The following is an 18,772-nucleotide window of genomic DNA, read 5'->3' on the forward strand; positions in this document are numbered from 1 at the left end:
TTTTCCTTTCAGCTCTTTCAAATCTTTCAACTGAAATCTAACAAGAAGAGGAGAAACTTTATATTCTTGACAAAAATAAATCAATCTCTTTAAAAGATCTGTGCATACCTGTTGTATCAGAATGGCTTAAATTTTGAGCTGTAGGAATTCTTTAGGGAGGGATGTACCACAGTGTAAAAATTTTACAGCTCCTCTGGAGGAATGTTTCATAGATGATGGAGTCCAATTAAATGTTTTGCTGGGAAATACATAGTACTGTAGCTGAGGGGTAGGAGTAAAAGCTTCTTTCTGTATACTTTTGTTGCTGTCTGGCTTATTTGCATAGAATCAAACTTGACTTTTGGATAGCCTACTCATAATATTCTGTTGTAATTGTTTCAGTATTATTCGAACCATTGATGGCAAGGTTCTTCACAAGTACAAACATCCAGCTGCAGTGTTTGGCTGTGACTGGAGTAAAAACAACAAGTGAGTGAAAAACAACCCTGATAATTAATATTATTTACTATTGAAATGGATTACCACCAACTTTACATTCACATTAGTGTATTTCGTTGCCCAGAATGCTAGTTTTTTGACACACTCCTTAACAGATTCCTAAAGAAGCTATCTTTAAACTAGAAGAAGGAAAAACAAGCTGATTATGATGCCATTTAATGGCAAACCTGTATGACAAGGCATTATGTAACTTGTTTGGAAAATGTATATAGTGCAATTAGAGGATCTCTGAAACTACTGTTGAACGCCCTAGACATCCACTAGGGAACCATATTATGCCTGAACCAATAAATTTCCATCTCTCAGATGGTAATTATTTGTAGGAAAACCATTACAATGCAAAATATGTCTTTCAGTTCTGGCAGCTTCTATGGTACTGTGTTATATACTAGAATCATGCTGTTAGATCCTTCTCACAAAAAGCTTAATATAACAAATTTAATGCACTCCTAATACATGTCTAATTCTTGCCAACTGTCCAGTTCTGACAACACTTTATACTACTTTGATAGTTATAAATACCCGTAATTTGCTATAATCAAGTTTGCATCTAGTGAACTGTGGCCATTCTTTAAAGTGTCATTAGAAGGAGCCCAGTATGTCTCTACGCTTTGCAGAATAGTTGATAATGATTCTATGACTCTATAAGTAATAAATGTAGCTGAATAAGAGCCATGTGTCTATTAGAGTTCTTAAATTATTATATTAATTTACATATTCAATTTGAAAGCAACTGCCTGAAGGTGAATCAAAGCATAACATGAAGAAGCTCTTACATTAAAATTTTAAATGTTTGTACATCATGCAATATTATAAACTGATAATAAGCATTGAAAAACAGTATATGGCAGCATTTACCCTAATGACAAAAAAAAGTAGTAGTATTTGAAAAGCAGAATATATCAATTTAAGACTTTAACTTGGTAAAGAATTTTTTGTGAATACCTGGAGTTCTAATAAATATTGGAGTTCGCATGAGTGATTTTTAAAATAATGCCATAGTAAGGCTGCTCTTTGCCTCTCCCCTGAATTTCGTCAGCTTGTTTCTTGTTGTTTCCTAATGTGTATTTTGTTCTAATAACGTGTAAGAAATCTGAAAAGAGGCAAAAAAAGGTTCTGTTTTAGGCCTTACCCTTCTTGAATACTTGTTTCACTCTCCCTTTATATGTAGAAATAAAATTTTGAAACCTGGGTGTTGAGATGAATATGAACTCTCACAGTCTATAGATGTCTTTTGCTTTCTTTTTTCTCTTTCATTAAATTGTAAAGCAGCAGTAGTTCAATCTAGGAATAGTTCTATTCTGAGTTCTGAATACAGTATACTCGCTATATTCAGAAATGCTTGATTAGACTACTGTACAAACACTATTCTCCATCCTTTTTTTCTGATTTCATTTATTTCATGGGGTTATTAATGATGGCGTTATAAAGAGACAAAAGACAAGCAAAAATAAATTATTTTTAAAAGTAAAAATAAATGATGCATATTTTGCAATTTAAACTCCAAAACCATAAATACTTATGATTCTGGTGACTAATGATTTACGATTTTTATTTTGTAGAGATATGATAGCTACTGGTTGTGAGGATAAAAATGTTCGTGTTTATTACTTGGCAACTAGCTCTGATCAACCACTGAAAGTTTTTACTGGACATACTGCAAAGGTGTTTCGTGTACGGTGGTCTCCTCTGAGAGAAGGAATCCTCTGCAGTGGCTCTGATGATGGGTGTGTATTTCTGAACTTCTAGAAGATCCCAAGTATAGGGCTATTAGAATGACTTTTAAGATCTGTACTCTTGGTGCCGCTGGCACTTTCAGAAGCTCTGTGCATAATATAATCATTCAGATTTCTCTGTAGGTCAGATTCAGAATGCTCGGCATTGTCTCCAGCCTCTTTTATAATTACTTTTGTAAAGATACTACAAATACATATTCTGAAGCTTAGAATATTGCTAAAGTAGAGAGAGTCATATTTCAGTAGATGATTTAATGAGCATAAGTCTTTTGTGTCCTGTTTCAGTACTGTTCGAATATGGGATTATACACAGGATGCTTGTATAAATATTCTTAGTGGACATAGAGCTCCGGTACGAGGATTGATGTGGAATCCTGAAATTCCATACCTTCTGATATCTGGCAGTTGGGACTATTCAATTCAAGTCTGGGACACAAGGGATGGAACATGCTTGGACACTGTGTATGATCATGGTGCAGATGTATATGGTAATATTTAAAATATATTTTATTTCTGTATTAAAATGACTTTTAAATATTTGACCACACTTTTAAATTCTATCTCTGCTAGGATTAACATGTCATCCTAGCCGACCGTTTACTATGGCATCTTGCTCTCGTGACTCTACTGTGAGACTTTGGTCGTTGACACCGCTTATAAATCCTCTACCAATAAATATCTTAGCAGATAGATGTTGGGATGAGGTTATTGGTAATATAGGTAAGTAAATTGCATATGTAATTGTTTTGATGTTGTACATGTTACTGTACTTAAAATTATGTATGCATATGTAATTTGTAAATCTTTTTGTGTATTAGATCGTGCTGTAGAATCCGGTGCTCCTCCTTTGCTTTGTGGTAAAGTTTCCAGAGATATTAAGCAAGAAGTGGAAAAGATGATAGGAAATCCTCGAGGAGAAAAACTAAGGTGGTTTTCAGAATGTTTTTCAGTAAGTATTCTTCAAACTTAAGGATCATTGCAACACCTTGAGGATGTTAGATGGCATAAGGTTGACAGTTTGTCCAGCTTTCTCCTCTGACATCAATCTCCCAAACAAGAATTTTTGTCTTCTACCATTCTTTTCTCTCTTTCTTGAAGGGAACTAAGAAAACATGCAGAAATCAAATCTTTCTTTTAGCAATTCTGCATGTAAAAATGTTCATGACTGAATTGTTTGTCATTGGTGAAGACCAAGCATTCTTAAAGGGAAATAGATGGAATAGCTTAATTTTTCATAAGGATAGAAATTAGAATTTTCTGTTGAATAAAATGAAAATACATTTCATATCAAACTACATTGAATTTTCTTATTTTAATCTGCCAAGGGGTTGCTGGATAAGGTTTAAACTATCCAAGTCTGTATAATACCAAACTGCTGTATTACCTTCTGGCAGCTGTGAACCACTTTTGCCCCGGTGTCCGTCTCTTGACGTTGCTTTGTTGCAAAGTAAAATTTGCTTTAAATCACTGCAGTTTTTTGGTGCAGTTGAGTAAACATTATCAACTTCTGAATCCCTGTGAGTACTTACCTGCATGGGAGCTGAAATTGAAGTTGAATAAGGACAAAAATATCCTAGAATTACAGTTTATGTGAGATACTAATGTTCTTTAAATGAATACACTGATCTACAAAGACCTAGTTACAAAAAGTACAAAATATTTGTATGCTTTGATTTCTGGCTAAATTTTAGGGTATGATGCTGTAACACTCTTCCTCAATTGCAAATCCTGAAATTTCCTGGCCATTCCTTTAAAATGTTCTTATACAATTCCTTGTTTGATGAAATTGCTACATTTTTATGTCCAATGTTAATTCTAGAATAAAACTATTACAAAATATTACAATTTTCAGAGAACAAATTTTTCTCATCAGCTGTGTTCAGTGGTTTTTGAGTCTAGCACCTGCTTAAAACTGCTGTGAGTAGATTCCTCTGGTTTTTACCAGCTCTGGTAACTGGGCTTCTAAACATGTCATTTTGTTATCCTTTAAAAAGTTCCTTCAGGTCAAAGGCTTAATGATTTTTTTTTTGTAAGCTTTTTAAATTATTTATTCCCTTCAGGAATTAATTCAGTATTAAGCTATTGTCCTCCTTTTACAGAGGGAAATACTAGACCAGTATAAATGTTTAAAATTTTAGGAAAAAAAACCCACAAAATATCACTGTAACATGTAAGAACTCATGCACGGGACATCTCTCATCTCTTTGGAGTTTTAATGTAGTAAACTGGATTTTGTGTTGAACTTTGACTTTTTTTGCTGTTAAACTGGCTCATGCCTTTCTTCCACAAAAGATAGTAAACATCTACTTGGATAGCTGTTGCAACCCATCAGATACTGTTTTATGCCTACACTAATTACAACATACCTAGTATCCACTTGAAAATAAAAGGGGATGGTGAGCCTTCAGCTGTGACTACACATAAGCAAATATGTAGATTCATGAATCTTATGATATCTTCTGTCTTCAGAAACGAAGGAGTTGTATTATCTTGAGTGTTATGTCTTCATAGTAAATCTTCTAATAGTAACATGGTCTGGAATTGACTAACAAGCATTTTTCAAGGTCTTTACAAGTTTCATTTCTCATGAATATTATTGTAATACAACTTTCTTTTCCATCCATAACAATTTTAGCCTCCAGGAGGCAGCAAAAATTTGTGGGATTTAGTTGCTGTAATAAAAGGACAGGATGATAGTCTGCTTCCACAAAATTACTGCAAAGGAATTATGCATATCAAACATCTTGTTAGATTTAAAATGGTAAGTGAAAGATAAATGTTATGTGAAAATTGTTAATAATCTATTTATTATTTCAGTCTTAAAATAGCATGTAATGTTTTACAGAAGGATCACAACTTATTTTATGTCTGAAAATTTTTGTTCAATATCAGTTCTCTATGCAATACTGATTGTTAGAACAGGGGCTTCTAGGTGAGTCTGTAGTGATTTGATAAATGTTATATTAAAATTCTAAGCTATATTCAGTAAAGTAATATTTTGTTATATAGACTCTTTGCATAAGTCACTAGACTCAATTAAGGAGTAGCCTTATGTATCTTAAGGCTCTGGTTATAAAAAAATTTCTATTGCAGATGTTAACTGTAAACTCAACAGCTACATAGTAACAAAAAAGTAAGAGTTTGGTTTGAAAACAAAACCACAAACAAAATAGTTTGCCTTTCTCAGCAGCTGACATTTCCAAAGTAAACCACAATGTAGATAAAGAACTGCAACTGCAAAGAATGGTTGCGGTTTGTTCAATATTGTATATGTTGAAATATAAGCATATAAAGAGCTAAACGTGCTCTCATGTGCATTCATGGTAGAATTTAAAAATTGAGAATTCATGAAATGTGAAGTTTATTTTTGCTTTCTAATGTTAGTTGTGATCCTTTTGCAGCTTATTTCTCAGACTCTGCCAGATGGAGAAATTTGGTCTTACCTCTTAAACCAATATAGAAATTGCAGTTGTTAGAATACCAGTTAATTATTGGTTGTATGGTCAGTGAGACGTGGCAGAACATTAAATCCACTGCCTTTATTCTTTCTTTATTTGGAAATCAACAGAAGAGTAATAAGTATGATTTCCAAGAACATTTTAGATTCAAAATAGAGAGATGTTTGTAATGGACATTCGGGTGAGTTAGTATTATGTATGAGAGAATGGTTGAGAATGAAACAAAAATATGTAAAAGATTGAAGGAGATAACAAGGAAAGTCTACGCTATTCTGAGAAGAATTTTTATCTTAAATTACAACTTTTGTATTCCATTTTAATGCTTGACTTTAATGCATTCTTAAGAAAACTTGTTTTCATCATAGAAAACTAACTGGATTATTTCTTTTTTTTTTTTCCTTAATTTACCTTTTTTTTTATCAGTCTGAAGCGCATGAACTGACAGCAGTAAAAATGTCCAAGTTTGGAGGTGGTATTGGTGCACCAAGTAAAAAGGAAAGGCTTAAAGAAGCTGCAGAAATACATTTAAGATTAGGACAAATTCAGCGGTATTGTGAACTGATGGTAGAGCTTGGAGAGGTAAAATATCAGAACATTACTGAACAGAATTAAATACAGAAGATCATGAAAACCAGCTGGTATTCATAACAGTATGAATTGGCAACAAAAGGGACAATAAATCTTGAAAAGTGATCTTGCTCCAGTTATATTGTTTTTAACATACAAAGACTAATCTGTAGCTCATTACTTTTTTAAACATTTTGACAAATTTATTGTAATGGAAGAAATATAAAAAATAGTTAAAGATACAGTTATTTCCCAAAGTACAATCATCAGGAAAAACATATTGCTGCTTTCTTCTAGTGGGATAAAGCACTCTCAGTTGCACCTGGTGTATCGATGAAATATTGGAGGAAGTTAATGCAAAGGTAAAGTGATGAAAATACGTGCTGAGTTGTAGCTTCTGTACTTAAAGTAACACAAACAAGTAGTAAGACTAAATACTAGTATTAGTATTAACTGACTTCTCTAACAACAGTCTAGCAATGTTACTTTTTTTTTCAGTAAGCTTTGGCCTGAAACTGTCAGGGATTTCAGCAGCAAATGTGGTTGTGGATGTCAAGTTAAAAAGTTAAGCATGAACTACAAGTTTAACTCGAAACTTTGGTAGCGTGCAGTATCCTTAGAGTTTGCATCTTCTGCAATTTGGAAATGCAGATGTGTTTCAGTGAACTTTACAGTATGGGTGTTAGATGAAGTTATATAAAGTTTAGTGGTCAATTATATATGTAGATCTTTCTTGTTTATTTATTCATTTGTTTAATTAGGAGAGCTGATCAGTTAATTCAGGAAGAAAATGATGATGTCATCCCATACTGTATAGCTACTGGAGATGTGAAGAAACTAGTTGCTTTCTTTACTTCAAGAGGGCAGCTTAAAGAGGCTCTGCTTGTTGCACAGGTATTATTACACACACTGGTATATATAATAACATTTAGCTATTCATTTCTGACCCTGAAGATGACAAGCATATTTAAAAGGCTAGCTCTGTTCAATTTCGTAAAATTGCTAAGTAATGAAACCCTGCTTTTTACTTTCATGCTCTACTGGCCACTTCTTACTAAGAAATCATAAACACGTATCTCATACTCATTTTAAGCCCGATTCTTCTAAATTTCAATGAGGCAGTTATAATAAAAACTGGTGATTAGTGCTAGGTTAAAGTAAAAAATAGATATATATAACCGGATTTTTATCAATCTGTTCTTTTAGGTCTTTTACAGTTTCTCATGTTTTTCTATCAAAGCCTTAGTTATACTTCTTCCTCCAGAATCTTAGGTTGAAATTGTTCAGCTGCAGTAGTAATAAATGTAGAAAATCAGCACTTGTATTCAGGTAACCTTTTAAATTAATGCAATAAAGCAGTAAAAGTATGCGTGTAAATGCAAGTTGAAGGGTATGCAAAACATGCAAGAGTGGTAATTCATTTCCATGTATCCCTATTCCTTTATTCTATGAGTAATTTTTTCCTGCTTAATACAGCTTCTTAAACTGTCAGGGTTCTTAAAATGTGTCAAAGAAGCAAAAAAGGCTTTGCTTATGCTGCTTTGGCTTTTCCAGATTTGCTGGTATGCCTACTAAAGTATGTCCAGTTCATCCTCCAGTCACAGTCATTTGTTCCTAGGGGAGTAAAAAGTCAAGCTAGCAGCCCCTCACTATCCATTTGATGATTCAAAAGCTGAAAAAAATGTCTACAAATTCATAGGAAGGAAAAGACCTCTTGCTTCTGTAAAATTTCTTGTGTAGCTGATTAAAACCAGGCTAAAATTTAGCTATGAATAGGTTTGATTTAAACATTTCTTTTGCTGTACTTGGGCTTTAGAAGAATTTTTAGAGAGCTCAGATTTATTCTTGTTGAAAATCACATTATTGGTTATAATTGACATTTTAATGAATCTGTCACTTTATTCTCTTCCAGGCAGCTTGTGAGGGAAATATGCAAATGTCACCGCTCTCCACGATGAGTGGATCTTCAAATTCTGATTTAAACAATACAGATGATTATAATGTGTAAGTTGTTGTAGTTTATAACTAAAAGTATCAAGTGGAGTAAACCTTAGTAGTAATTTGGAACCAGCAATACAGAATTTGACAACAAAGTATTACATCTTCTAGTATTTATCTAATGGAGCCAGTTGTCCACTGACATATGCTACACTGTATAATCTCCCCTGTATTGCCCCTTTCTGGCTGTTTGTTTTTCCATATACATGTATTACAATAGCAAGGAGCATTCTTATGCATTTAAATATGTCTTTAAACATTTAGCTTTATTTCATTAGAACTTTTGGAAGGCGTAGAGTAAGTTTTATTATTCAGTAATGTCTGAGAGACCATATATTTTCCTGAAAGCTTTGGTGTTTTTCCTCACAATCCATGTTACTTTCCTCATTCAGAACAATGCTCAGAAGCCTCTATGACATTATCAAGCTGTACATTTGCTAACAGAAGGAGCTTGGAGTCTGTGTAGTTACTGCATGTACCTTCATAGGTTTTAAGCACTTGGAGAGACTTATGCAGTATTCACAAGTGCAGGAGGAATACCCACGTATTGTATTTCTCCTTCCTCAGTCTGAGACATTTCCGTACTGGTGTTGATTTTGTGAAACTAATCCACTTGAACGTGCATGAGCATAGATGGAGTCAGTTCAAACCAGTAGCATTTTTTACTACAGTGTCACTATTTGTAATTCAGATATAGAAATTTGAGGATACAGGAATAAACTTGTATATAAGTTCAGAGCCAAACAATTCTGATCTTAAAGTGATTTTGCTGAGTTCATATGTTGTTAACTGCAGGCTTCTTCAGAAGGTCAATGAAGAACTGGCAGAATGGTATTTCCAAGATGGCCATGCAGTGCTTGCCGCATGTTGCCATCTGGCTGTTGAAAACATAGAGGTAACTCCTCGTTTCTTCTTTCTGTTTTCTCTTTTTAACTCTTTATTTGCAGAGGCCAACATTGACTTTTTATATCGCCACATATAATGATTTGGTTCGTGTTTTGTTTTTCCAAATGTGTGAGCTGCTTACTAAATTCTAGTAAAACTAGTTAAACTTGGTTTTTGCTTTGTATTTCTTTATATGCGGGCTTGATCTTTACAATATTGAAGGTAGTGGCAAAATCCCCTGATTTTTTTATTTTTATTTTATAAATTCAAGATTTCTCTCGTGAACACAAAGGTTTCTCCAAAAGTAATGCTTCCTGATTATTTCCATGGAAACAACAACAGATGCAAAGAGCACAGTAACACTGATACAGCAAATTCTAAGCAACAGAACACTATTTGTTGCTACCATTAGCTATGCATTTTCTCCAGTGATGAGCAAGAGCCTGCATGCTCTTCTTGTAACTGTATGGACTAGTGAAGGTGACCTGCTGTTGCCACTGCTGAAAAGCCCCACAAAGCTCTTCACTGTGCTAATATCTGCTGTTTGGTCTCTATAAACATGCAGCAAGCATCAATGAATGTCAGTGGGTGCATTTTCTTTTTCCACACAGAGGAATTAAATTGCACATCTTTGCTTCATGTGCAATTCCATGTCAAATACCATTTTGTCAGACTACCCCTCTGCTGCCATCTGATACGCAGTAAAAACATTTCATGGGATATTGGTGGGAACATTCAACCTCTACTGCTATATCATTAACATCTGCTTCTGACATCATGGGGCAACATAATAAAATAGGTGACATTGCTTTCAGAGCAGCCCTCATAGTATGTTGTTGTTTAATTGAATTTTAGTAAATGCAGTGTGTTTTTATAACAGAATACACTGTACCTAGATATCTTGCATATATACATTATCACAGCATTATCTCTTTAGTCTTTGTTTCTGATCCAACATGTTCTTACTTTTCTGTTCCTCCAAATGAGTAAAATTCAATCTTCTTTCTCTGAAGAGCGAGTTGTCAGTTAATATCTGCATTTCAAGTTATATGTTTGAAGTTTTTTATAGTCTTACTGTTTAATGTTCTACTATTCCTATCAGCAACTCCAGTTACCCAGAGGATATGTACAGGAGAGACATTCCTGGTTTTTTTTTTTGAGACCCATTTCACCAAAAAGGGGGGTGAAATATTTATTCCAAATACTACCTTACTTACCTAAAACTTAACAAACATGATAGTGATTCCTTTATGTGTGAAGTTTAATCTCTGATCAAATGAAGGAAGCATCTGCGAAAGGAAATCTATTAGATTATTTGAAAGCTGATTAACGCATGGTACATAATTACTGACTCATTCAAGAGGCCTAAATTTTATATGAAAAGTTTATTTAATTAATGCGTATTTTTTTAAAAATTTCCTTTTGTAAAAAGGCAGTCTTGTAAATAAATGTCATGTGCTGAACATGGTGAATCCTCGAAAATGATTGTGTCCTTTAATGATACAATTTTTTTATTGAGCAAGCTTGCAATGGCAAACCTGATTCGTGGAAATGAACTGGAGTTGGCAATCAGTGTGGGTACTGTCTTAGGAGAAAGTGCAGCGCAAGCAACACATTATGCCCTAGAATTACTAGCAAGAAAATGTATGACAGTAACAACATGGTAAGAATTTTTTACTCCAAAGAAGATTTATTTATTCCCTTCCCCTGAAAAAATAATGGTGTGTCTCATACTGAAATTTACATACACCAGGCCACTGCGAGTGGGTAGATTTCTGCTGAATTTGAATAAAAACTGCACCTATGAAGCATAGAGAATGCAAACATTCTACTTTAATCTCAAAATACATTGTGTGAACTTTAAGTGAGAGAAGAGTTGCTGTCATTTACAGTATGAGAAGGACTGAAAAAGCTAGATATCTATTTAGGCACTAATTAGGATAGTAAGTCCTAGTCTGTACTGGGTAAAAGTGACTGCTTTGGACAGAGTAAGGCTAGTATTGAATTACAAAGTCAAAAGACATCGAAGTATAAGCAGGATCTGCAAAGTGATTTTAAGTACTTGTTTGACAATTTAAAATCACAAGAGACTGAGGAATTACTTTATACTGATATTGGATATACAGGGTAGCTGACGACTTAAAGATGAAACAGGATTACTGTTTAATGCTGGAGGACTAGGTTATTTCTCTGTTGCATACGGGGAAACTTCGTTTCTCTGCTAGATTTCTTCTTCTTCTTTGTGGTGTCTTTGCTTTGAAAGATATGGTTTTGGTCTTTTTGTTGTCTACCAATAAAACAAAATGTTGCTAAGATATATTTGGCAGCTGTACGGTATTTCAGAATTAACATTCAATAGACCATGTATTTAAGCTGGTGTGATTGGGCCTTAGTTTTGCTTCTAAACTTAGCTTGCTCAGGCAAATAAAAAGATAGAGACTCATGAGCCTCTTCATATTTTGTAATACAGATACTGACAGGATAGCTTAGTATCCTTTGGTTTTCTGTATTCATGTGATCATGCGTGGGGAAGATGGAGCTTGACAGCCTCCGAGCTTATTTGAAGAGCTCACTTCTTTATACAGGTTCTTGTTTTAAGGGATATCCACCAGCTAGAAACATTTCATTTCAGAGAAACATTGTAGAGACCTCAAGGAATATCACAAGGTTGATTACTATTGAAATCAATTTCTGATTGAATGTTTTTTCTAGAAATGCTTGAAAATATGAAATCCAAACAAAAACATCAAAACTAAATATGCACGTCCCTTCCCAATCTGCAGCCACAGGAAAAACATGCAACTGTTTAGAGAAAATGAGTGAGAGTTTATGAACACCATTTTAATTTAATTGTATTTGTTTAGTACATAAATACAGCTAAAATGACCTTTCTTTAGAAGGCTAGTAATATTTTATTTGAAATACTGAATTTTGTGTAACCTGATACAGCCACCTTATTTTTTTCTTGGTACTAAATATTTTTTTTCAATTTGATTCTTAAAAAATATTATATGTAACACAATTTGAGGCCATTATATGAGTGTTTATTTGATTTTTTTAATGAACGTTTGATTTCAGTTTTCAGCAGTTGCTAATCAATTAAAAAATATATGAAAATTATTGTTCATAAAGGTGATTTTTTTTCCAACCACCCTGCCATAAGCAGGGTTGCCACCCACTAGGTCTAGCTGCCCAGGACACCATTGAACCCCAACCCTGAATGCCACCTGGGATGGGACGTCCACAGCTTCTCCTGGCAGCCTGTTCCAGTACCTCACTACCCTCTGAAATCTTGAAAATTTGTGAAATATACTGTATTCTCACAGGCTCTTTTTGTGTCTTGGAAAAGTGGCTATTTCATAGTAATAGTATAATGCATCTTACAGAGATCTTTTGGTCTTAGGTCTGTTAGGTTGCCAAAAGGCACTGGAAAAATTTCTTCTATTATTCAAGTAGTCTTACCTGATTCTTGGATTTGCTGTTATTTAGTTATTTTCTATTCAAAATTTCCTCTGTATTCAAAGTAAGAATACAAAACAAAAATTTGTTCAAGATTTGTTCATTACTGTTTCAATGTCTTCCTTTTAGCTTTCCATCACTCGGATACAGGTATTTTGTTTGTTTCTAGAAAGAGGGAGAAGTGTGTAATTTTACTAATGCTGAAAATAAGTCCCATGTCCTCATTACTTAATCACAGTCAGTGCTTTAATGTAGGATAAAAAGCGATTATAAATATTGGACAGGAACTTAACATTCTAAAGCCAAGGATTGCATTCTGAAAAGTCAAGGGAACTCAGTGAGAGCTTTTGGCTTACCCAGGGGCAAGTCGGTCTTGTGGGTCACAGGAGAAATGATGCTTGCATGGACAGAGCAACCAGAATAATTAAAAGCTCAATCTAATATTTCTTCAAAGTAGTTGATTAATATTTTCATGTGTCTCCCTCCTGTTGCTTCTTGTTATTGGATTAAACAAGAAGTAAAGAACGTTAGAAGTGTCAGTTTGCTAAAGCACAGTTCTTCAGTTCTGAAGCGTGAAAATGAGTATCCAATTCCTTTGTTGCATAATCTCTTCTGTAATATTGCAGAAGCTGTAGCCATTCCAAATGACTGAGTGATGCTTTATGCTGATGTCTTGGTGCTCTAAGAAGCCTTTTACCCTCCTGAGTTCTCAAAGTTTTACAGAGCATGTACTTTTATGACAAAGCAACAGTAATGTCCTTCTTACAAACTGGAATGATCCTACTCTCCCTTCCCATCCCTTCTCATGTATTCCTGCATCTGAGTTTGAGATGGTTTTGACACACAAGTGTTAAATTCAACCAACTGAAGCCACAGAAAATTAATGTATGCCTTCCCCCCCAAAAAAGGTGAATAGATTTTTTCTTTTTTTTTTTTTTTTTTTGAAAGTCAGTGACCTGAATCTTCCTATCTTGTGGTGATAAGAGTATCAGAGGAAGGGGCGATAGAGAGTGACATGAGAGATGGGAAATCAGGATCAGAAAGACAGAGGAATGGAAAGGGAGATAGAAGGGAAGCAAGAAGTAGAACATCCCTCTTTAGGCTTTTTTAGTAAGTTGCTTAAGATCGAAATCTTAAGCATTGTTTATTACACCAAAAATAGACTCAGAGACTTAGTTGCTTTGTTGCTTTTGCTCTCATATGAAAGTAGCTTTGTTTGTTTGTTTTCTTCTGTAAACTAGAAAGAATGTGAAAGAATTTCCTCCTATTACAAACCATTAAGAGTAACTGCATGTTGTCTTGTGTTTATGCAGGGACTTAGCAGCTGATCTTCTTATGATGATTCCTGATAATAAACTGCAGTTGATAAAACTTTGTGCTTTTTATCCTGGATGCACAGCTGAAAGAAATGACCTACATGAAAAGGTACAGTGAAAAAGAATTCACCTGAATGCTAAGAGCTTGTGTATTGGTTTGTTTCTTAATTTCAGAACATTTAAGGCCAAGGCCATATAAAATTGTAAGATGATTTTGTCACTAACAGTCTTATATGTTGTATACTTAATCTTGTTTTCTATTTTGTGCAGCATTTCCATGGCATAGGTTACTTCCACAAGTAGCTTATGATCATCAGGATTACTTGTCTGTAGGGTTCATAGCCTCCTCGTCACTTATGTGTAGCCTAACCAGATCTTGGTAGGGCACCTTTATTGATACCCTGAATTGTTTTACATCTGTAACTTCCTTGAATCCTCCCTCTCCTCTTTTCAGTAGTGAAAGAGTCTGTTCCACTAACTCCCTTAATGTTCAACATCTATTAAGCAGTAGTAACAAGTTCACAATCACTAACAACAGACACAGATATTAATCATGTTAAAGTTAGAGAACCATCTCTGTTGTTCTCTGGTCTAAGTAGCTTTCTTAATGCCTAATGTATGGAGGTATATCTTTCAAACAATATCTCTTCAGAGAGAGATTGATCTTAATGTTATGTATTTTTGTGCATCTTAGGTAATTCTTTAAATATTATAATAATGCTTTAGCAAAATCATTGTTTTCTAGTGTAATCTTCCTGATGTAGAAGAGTGTATGCGATTGGCAGAAACAACTGAGGCAGACGGTGATATATTTGAAACTATAAAGTACTATCTGCTAAGCAGTGAACCAGAAAAAGCTCTCCCTATTGGCATTCAGTATGTGAAAGGTACTTTAATGAAGAAACTTCTTTAAGCATAATTAATTTGTATAGCTTGTCTCTTCAATTATTTTTTTCTATTTTTGAACAGAACAACTCTGTGGCTCAGATTGGACTTTAGATTCAGTCTGTCCATACCTCGACCTTCTAAGTTATATTCGCACTGAACAATTAATGTTGAATAACTGTACACAGTGAGTATGTTTTCCATATTTATGAAAGTGGAAGTTTCACTAACAGAAACTTCTGGAATTAAAAAAAAAAAAAAATCTATAGGTACAAACTGTTAGTATCATTTTTGTTGACCAGAAGAGTGGTACAAACAGATTGCAACCAATAGGTTAATTCCCAGCCTGGAGAACTGAATGTGGAATTTTCCTAAATTTTCAAGGTTTAGCAAAAAGAATAAAAGAGATTTGCCTGCTACTTTGGCAGGCATGTACAGTGGGTGAGTCAATATTGGTCTTATTTGGAGAAGCTTGCTTTGATTAGTTCTTGTTTCAGCTTTTTGAAGAAAAAGAGCAGTGGTACTACACACAGTGTGCTTTTATGTCGAAGTGTTAAGGAAATTCAAACTGTCAGTCTTAAAATTAACTCTAAAATTCTTAGGTTACTATGTTTCATCATTCATTAAAAGATGGTTTAAACTAGGCCTGGATGCATGCACAGATGTATATGAAGAACTAAAATGAGCAGAAAGTTTAACTCTTGTCTGTGGGGAAAAATGACAGTACTTAAGACCATACAATATGGAGCAATTTTAATTAAATTTTAACGTTTTATTGTATCGAAAGGTCTGAGTACCACTATTTTTGTAACGCTATGTGACTGGGCTTATTAACTTACATATGCTAAAATGTAATAGTTTGGTTTAGTGGGAAATATTGGTGGTCGGTGGATGGTTGGAGTGGATGATCTTAGAAGTCTTTTCCAACCTCTGTGATTCTGTATCAGTACAAAGCAGATGAAATGTAATAACAGTTACATCACACAGAAACTAAACATAATTAGCAGGCATGTATTCCTCACAAAAGATGGACTAATAAGATAGGTTTTAAAATTATGTATTTAATTGTGAGTTTAATGATTTTTTCAAATGCTTGAAATCATTATTGTTCATGATTAATACTTGTTTGTTTATAGATTTCGGAATGAGTTGCTAATTTTGTGTGGTTACATCGGTGCTTTACTTGCTATCAGAAGACAGTACAATAGCATTGTACCTGCACTTTATGAATATACAAGGTAATATTATGCTTTTAGTAACACTTTGAAATCTCAGTTCCTTTTATAGTATATGCTATAGGTAGACGATGATTCTCCACAAAAAACATGAGGTCCCTGTTCTGTGATAAAGGTACAGTGGTGTACCTCTGTTTGCTGCGGAGCCTTCTTTACTCTTTTTGTGCATTATGAAAGTACAAGTTTTCGAGTTAGTTCAATAAGTTCTGAATTAATGATGTCAGTAAAACACTTGGTTGTGTAAGAAAAGCTAGTTTTTAGATGAGCATTCCTTCCATGTACAATTGTATGTTGTTTTAATTTTGTATCTGTGTAGACCTCTTGTGAAGACTTGCTCGGTAGCATCAAGTACAAGCTGTGACTTCAGAGCTTGTGACTGTGCACTTGCTTCCTTTCCCACCGTGAAACCTTCTTGTACTCAGTGAGCTAATATTCCCTATCTGCAAGCTTTTTGCTTGGTCTAGCACACTTGACTCCTCTTGGTCCTGCCCAACCCAGTCATGACTTGACCTGACATAGCCTTGCCTGCTCGTCTTGACTTCACCAAGTTGACCTGAGTTGATTTGACTTTGTGCATTTGATCTGATGTGACTTGGCTTAACCTCACTGACGTGGCCCCACTTACTTGACCCTACCTGATGTGGCCCATTTGACTCCGCCCACTTGACATCACTTGGCTCACTTGACATGATAAGACCCCACTTGACCTGAACCACTTAACCCAGCCCAAGCTGCCTTCACTTGACCCACTTGGACTTGACTGAATTAAGTCAATCCACTTGACTTGAATGGATTAAGATCAATAATCTCTGTTAATCTGCTAAATGAAATGTTTATATGCAGTACTCCAGTATTCCTCCTTCAAAAATGTAACCACTACTATTTAGTCTTCCTCTCTGCTGTCCATCTGACTAATTGCCATTTCTAGCAATAACATCTCCCTCACAATTTGGCGCGCTCAAACCTTTCTGATTTTATTCTTGCTGGGTAACAAAGCCATGTTCGAGATGTCCTTGATTTCATAATGCAGCCTGTTTTGGCTTTGCTCCAGATGATATTGCTTCACATCAATTATATACATGCACTTAGTTTTAGTTAGCTTGTCATTATTAGGAAATAAAAGCCTTAGAGTATCGAAGGGCCTCTTAAAGAGAGAAAAAAAAAAAATTAAGATAGTTACAGATAAGCTTAAATAAGGTATAAATTGGGATAACTAAAGACCAGTTTAAAAGAAAAGGTATTTCACCTATCTAGTAATTTAATATTTCTGTGGCTTCATACTGGCAACTATCATGAAGGATCATGTGTTTTTCTTTGAAGAAAATATGCATTGTTAGACTTGGACTTTATTTTCATTCCTTTTCAGTCAGCTTTTAAAAAGACGTAAAGTATCTGTACCGTTGAAAATCGAACAGCTGTCTGAGGAACTAGGTGCATGGAGAGCCTTCACTCAATCAACCAAGTAGGTGGAAAATACAAACTTAGTATGATGATTCTACTAACATTTAAATGTTTTGTTATGAATGCAATATTATCTCCTTCATAAAATCTTTATATTAATATTTTGAAAAGTTAATATTTTGTGGATGTTAGTTTCCAAAACAAATTATAATGTGTGGCTGAAAAAAAAAATTTTCTTTTTCTTTTTTCACAGACCTACCAATGAATTGCCATGCACTCCACCATCTGAGTCACAGAAAAAGGTGTATTCAATACTGGTATCACGAATACAAGAGGAACCTCTGAAAGGAATGATTGGGCCTGACTACGTCACTGGATCAAATCTTCCCAGTCATTCAGATGTTCACATCTCTTGTTTGACAGGGCTAAGGATACAGGTACAGTTCCAGAGAGCCAAGGTAACCCATCTTGGTGTTAGCACTGAGTATCAATGAGGTTACCGTAAATCTAAGGTACATACCATCATGTACAAAGAAGAATATTTTTCTTATTGTCACAGTAGCAGAAGTTGAAGATAAGGACAAGTGCTGAGATCTGCTATATAAATAAGGCTATATAAAGAATTGTCCAGCCAAATAATTGCCCAGTTTACCAATCCAAAACTTCTTAGTGTTCATGGAAAAAACATAGCCACATTTTGCTAAATGTTCTCTTTTTATATTCTTACTTATCCTAGAATAAATTACCTCATTTATATCCTTATCTCATTGCAGCTTGAGTAAAAATGTCATGTTCAACCACATACTGACATTATTCTGTTGTTATTATTAATCGTAATGGAAACACATAGTATGAAACTTAAAACTGATTAATTAAAGGTAGATATTAAAAGTTGAATATTCAAATATTTTTATTTTTCACTTGCATAGAGTTTTAAGATCAAAATATGCTTGCCCTTATGATGCCTTTTTCATATTTCTGGGAAAACTAGATGGAGCCTGAAAATACTACTCTGTATGGCTACTTTCTCCAAGTACTGCCTCAGTGTGAAATTATTCTTTTATATGAGGCTATCTGTTTTCTCTGTCCAGTGCCAGATGCCAGCCCAAAGAGTAACGGGGTTGTTCAGGGATTAAGAGGGATAGTTTTGCATTGGAAACTGGAGATCACAAAATACTAGTAAGATCTTTAAGGTAAACAAAATTAACAACAACCTCAAGTCTAAAGGACTTGCTGCCAGTACTTCTGCGCAGTGGAAAATACATGCCACATGTTAGTGGTTGCTAACAGCTACAGAAAGCTGTTGCTGTTATACTCCATTTGACAAGAATAGC

The 18,772-nt window shown here is 34.5% G+C and overlaps 1 protein-coding gene across 5 annotated transcripts in view; it reads left to right on the forward strand.

Annotated features, from left to right (window-relative positions):
- WDR17 (WD repeat domain 17) overlaps positions 1-18,772 on the forward strand; it is an 82,708-nt gene that overhangs the window by 25,907 nt on the left and 38,029 nt on the right. For 2 of the 5 annotated variants that reach the window (XM_040700192.2, XM_040700193.2), the window contains exons 12-30: positions 382-468; positions 2,061-2,225; positions 2,520-2,722; positions 2,805-2,954; positions 3,053-3,183; positions 4,870-4,995; positions 6,116-6,271; positions 6,557-6,621; positions 7,021-7,153; positions 8,172-8,263; positions 9,053-9,152; positions 10,666-10,805; positions 12,731-12,751; positions 13,915-14,026; positions 14,663-14,804; positions 14,887-14,989; positions 15,939-16,040; positions 17,404-17,499; positions 17,692-17,896. In XM_040700192.2, coding sequence (XP_040556126.1) covers positions 382-468; positions 2,061-2,225; positions 2,520-2,722; positions 2,805-2,954; positions 3,053-3,183; positions 4,870-4,995; positions 6,116-6,271; positions 6,557-6,621; positions 7,021-7,153; positions 8,172-8,263; positions 9,053-9,152; positions 10,666-10,805; positions 12,731-12,751; positions 13,915-14,026; positions 14,663-14,804; positions 14,887-14,989; positions 15,939-16,040; positions 17,404-17,499; positions 17,692-17,896 — 2,329 coding nt within the window. Of the gene's footprint in view, positions 1-381; positions 469-2,060; positions 2,226-2,519; positions 2,723-2,804; positions 2,955-3,052; positions 3,184-4,869; positions 4,996-6,115; positions 6,272-6,556; positions 6,622-7,020; positions 7,154-8,171; positions 8,264-9,052; positions 9,153-10,665; positions 10,806-12,730; positions 12,752-13,914; positions 14,027-14,662; positions 14,805-14,886; positions 14,990-15,938; positions 16,041-17,403; positions 17,500-17,691; positions 17,897-18,772 lie in introns of those variants that run through there. The other 3 variants (XM_046940687.1, XM_040700198.2, XM_040700199.2) reach the window with 3 other exon arrangements.

The sequence above is a fragment of the Gallus gallus genome, chromosome 4 (assembly GCF_016699485.2).
Source record: "Gallus gallus isolate bGalGal1 chromosome 4, bGalGal1.mat.broiler.GRCg7b, whole genome shotgun sequence".
Classification (NCBI taxonomy): domain Eukaryota; kingdom Metazoa; phylum Chordata; class Aves; order Galliformes; family Phasianidae; genus Gallus; species Gallus gallus.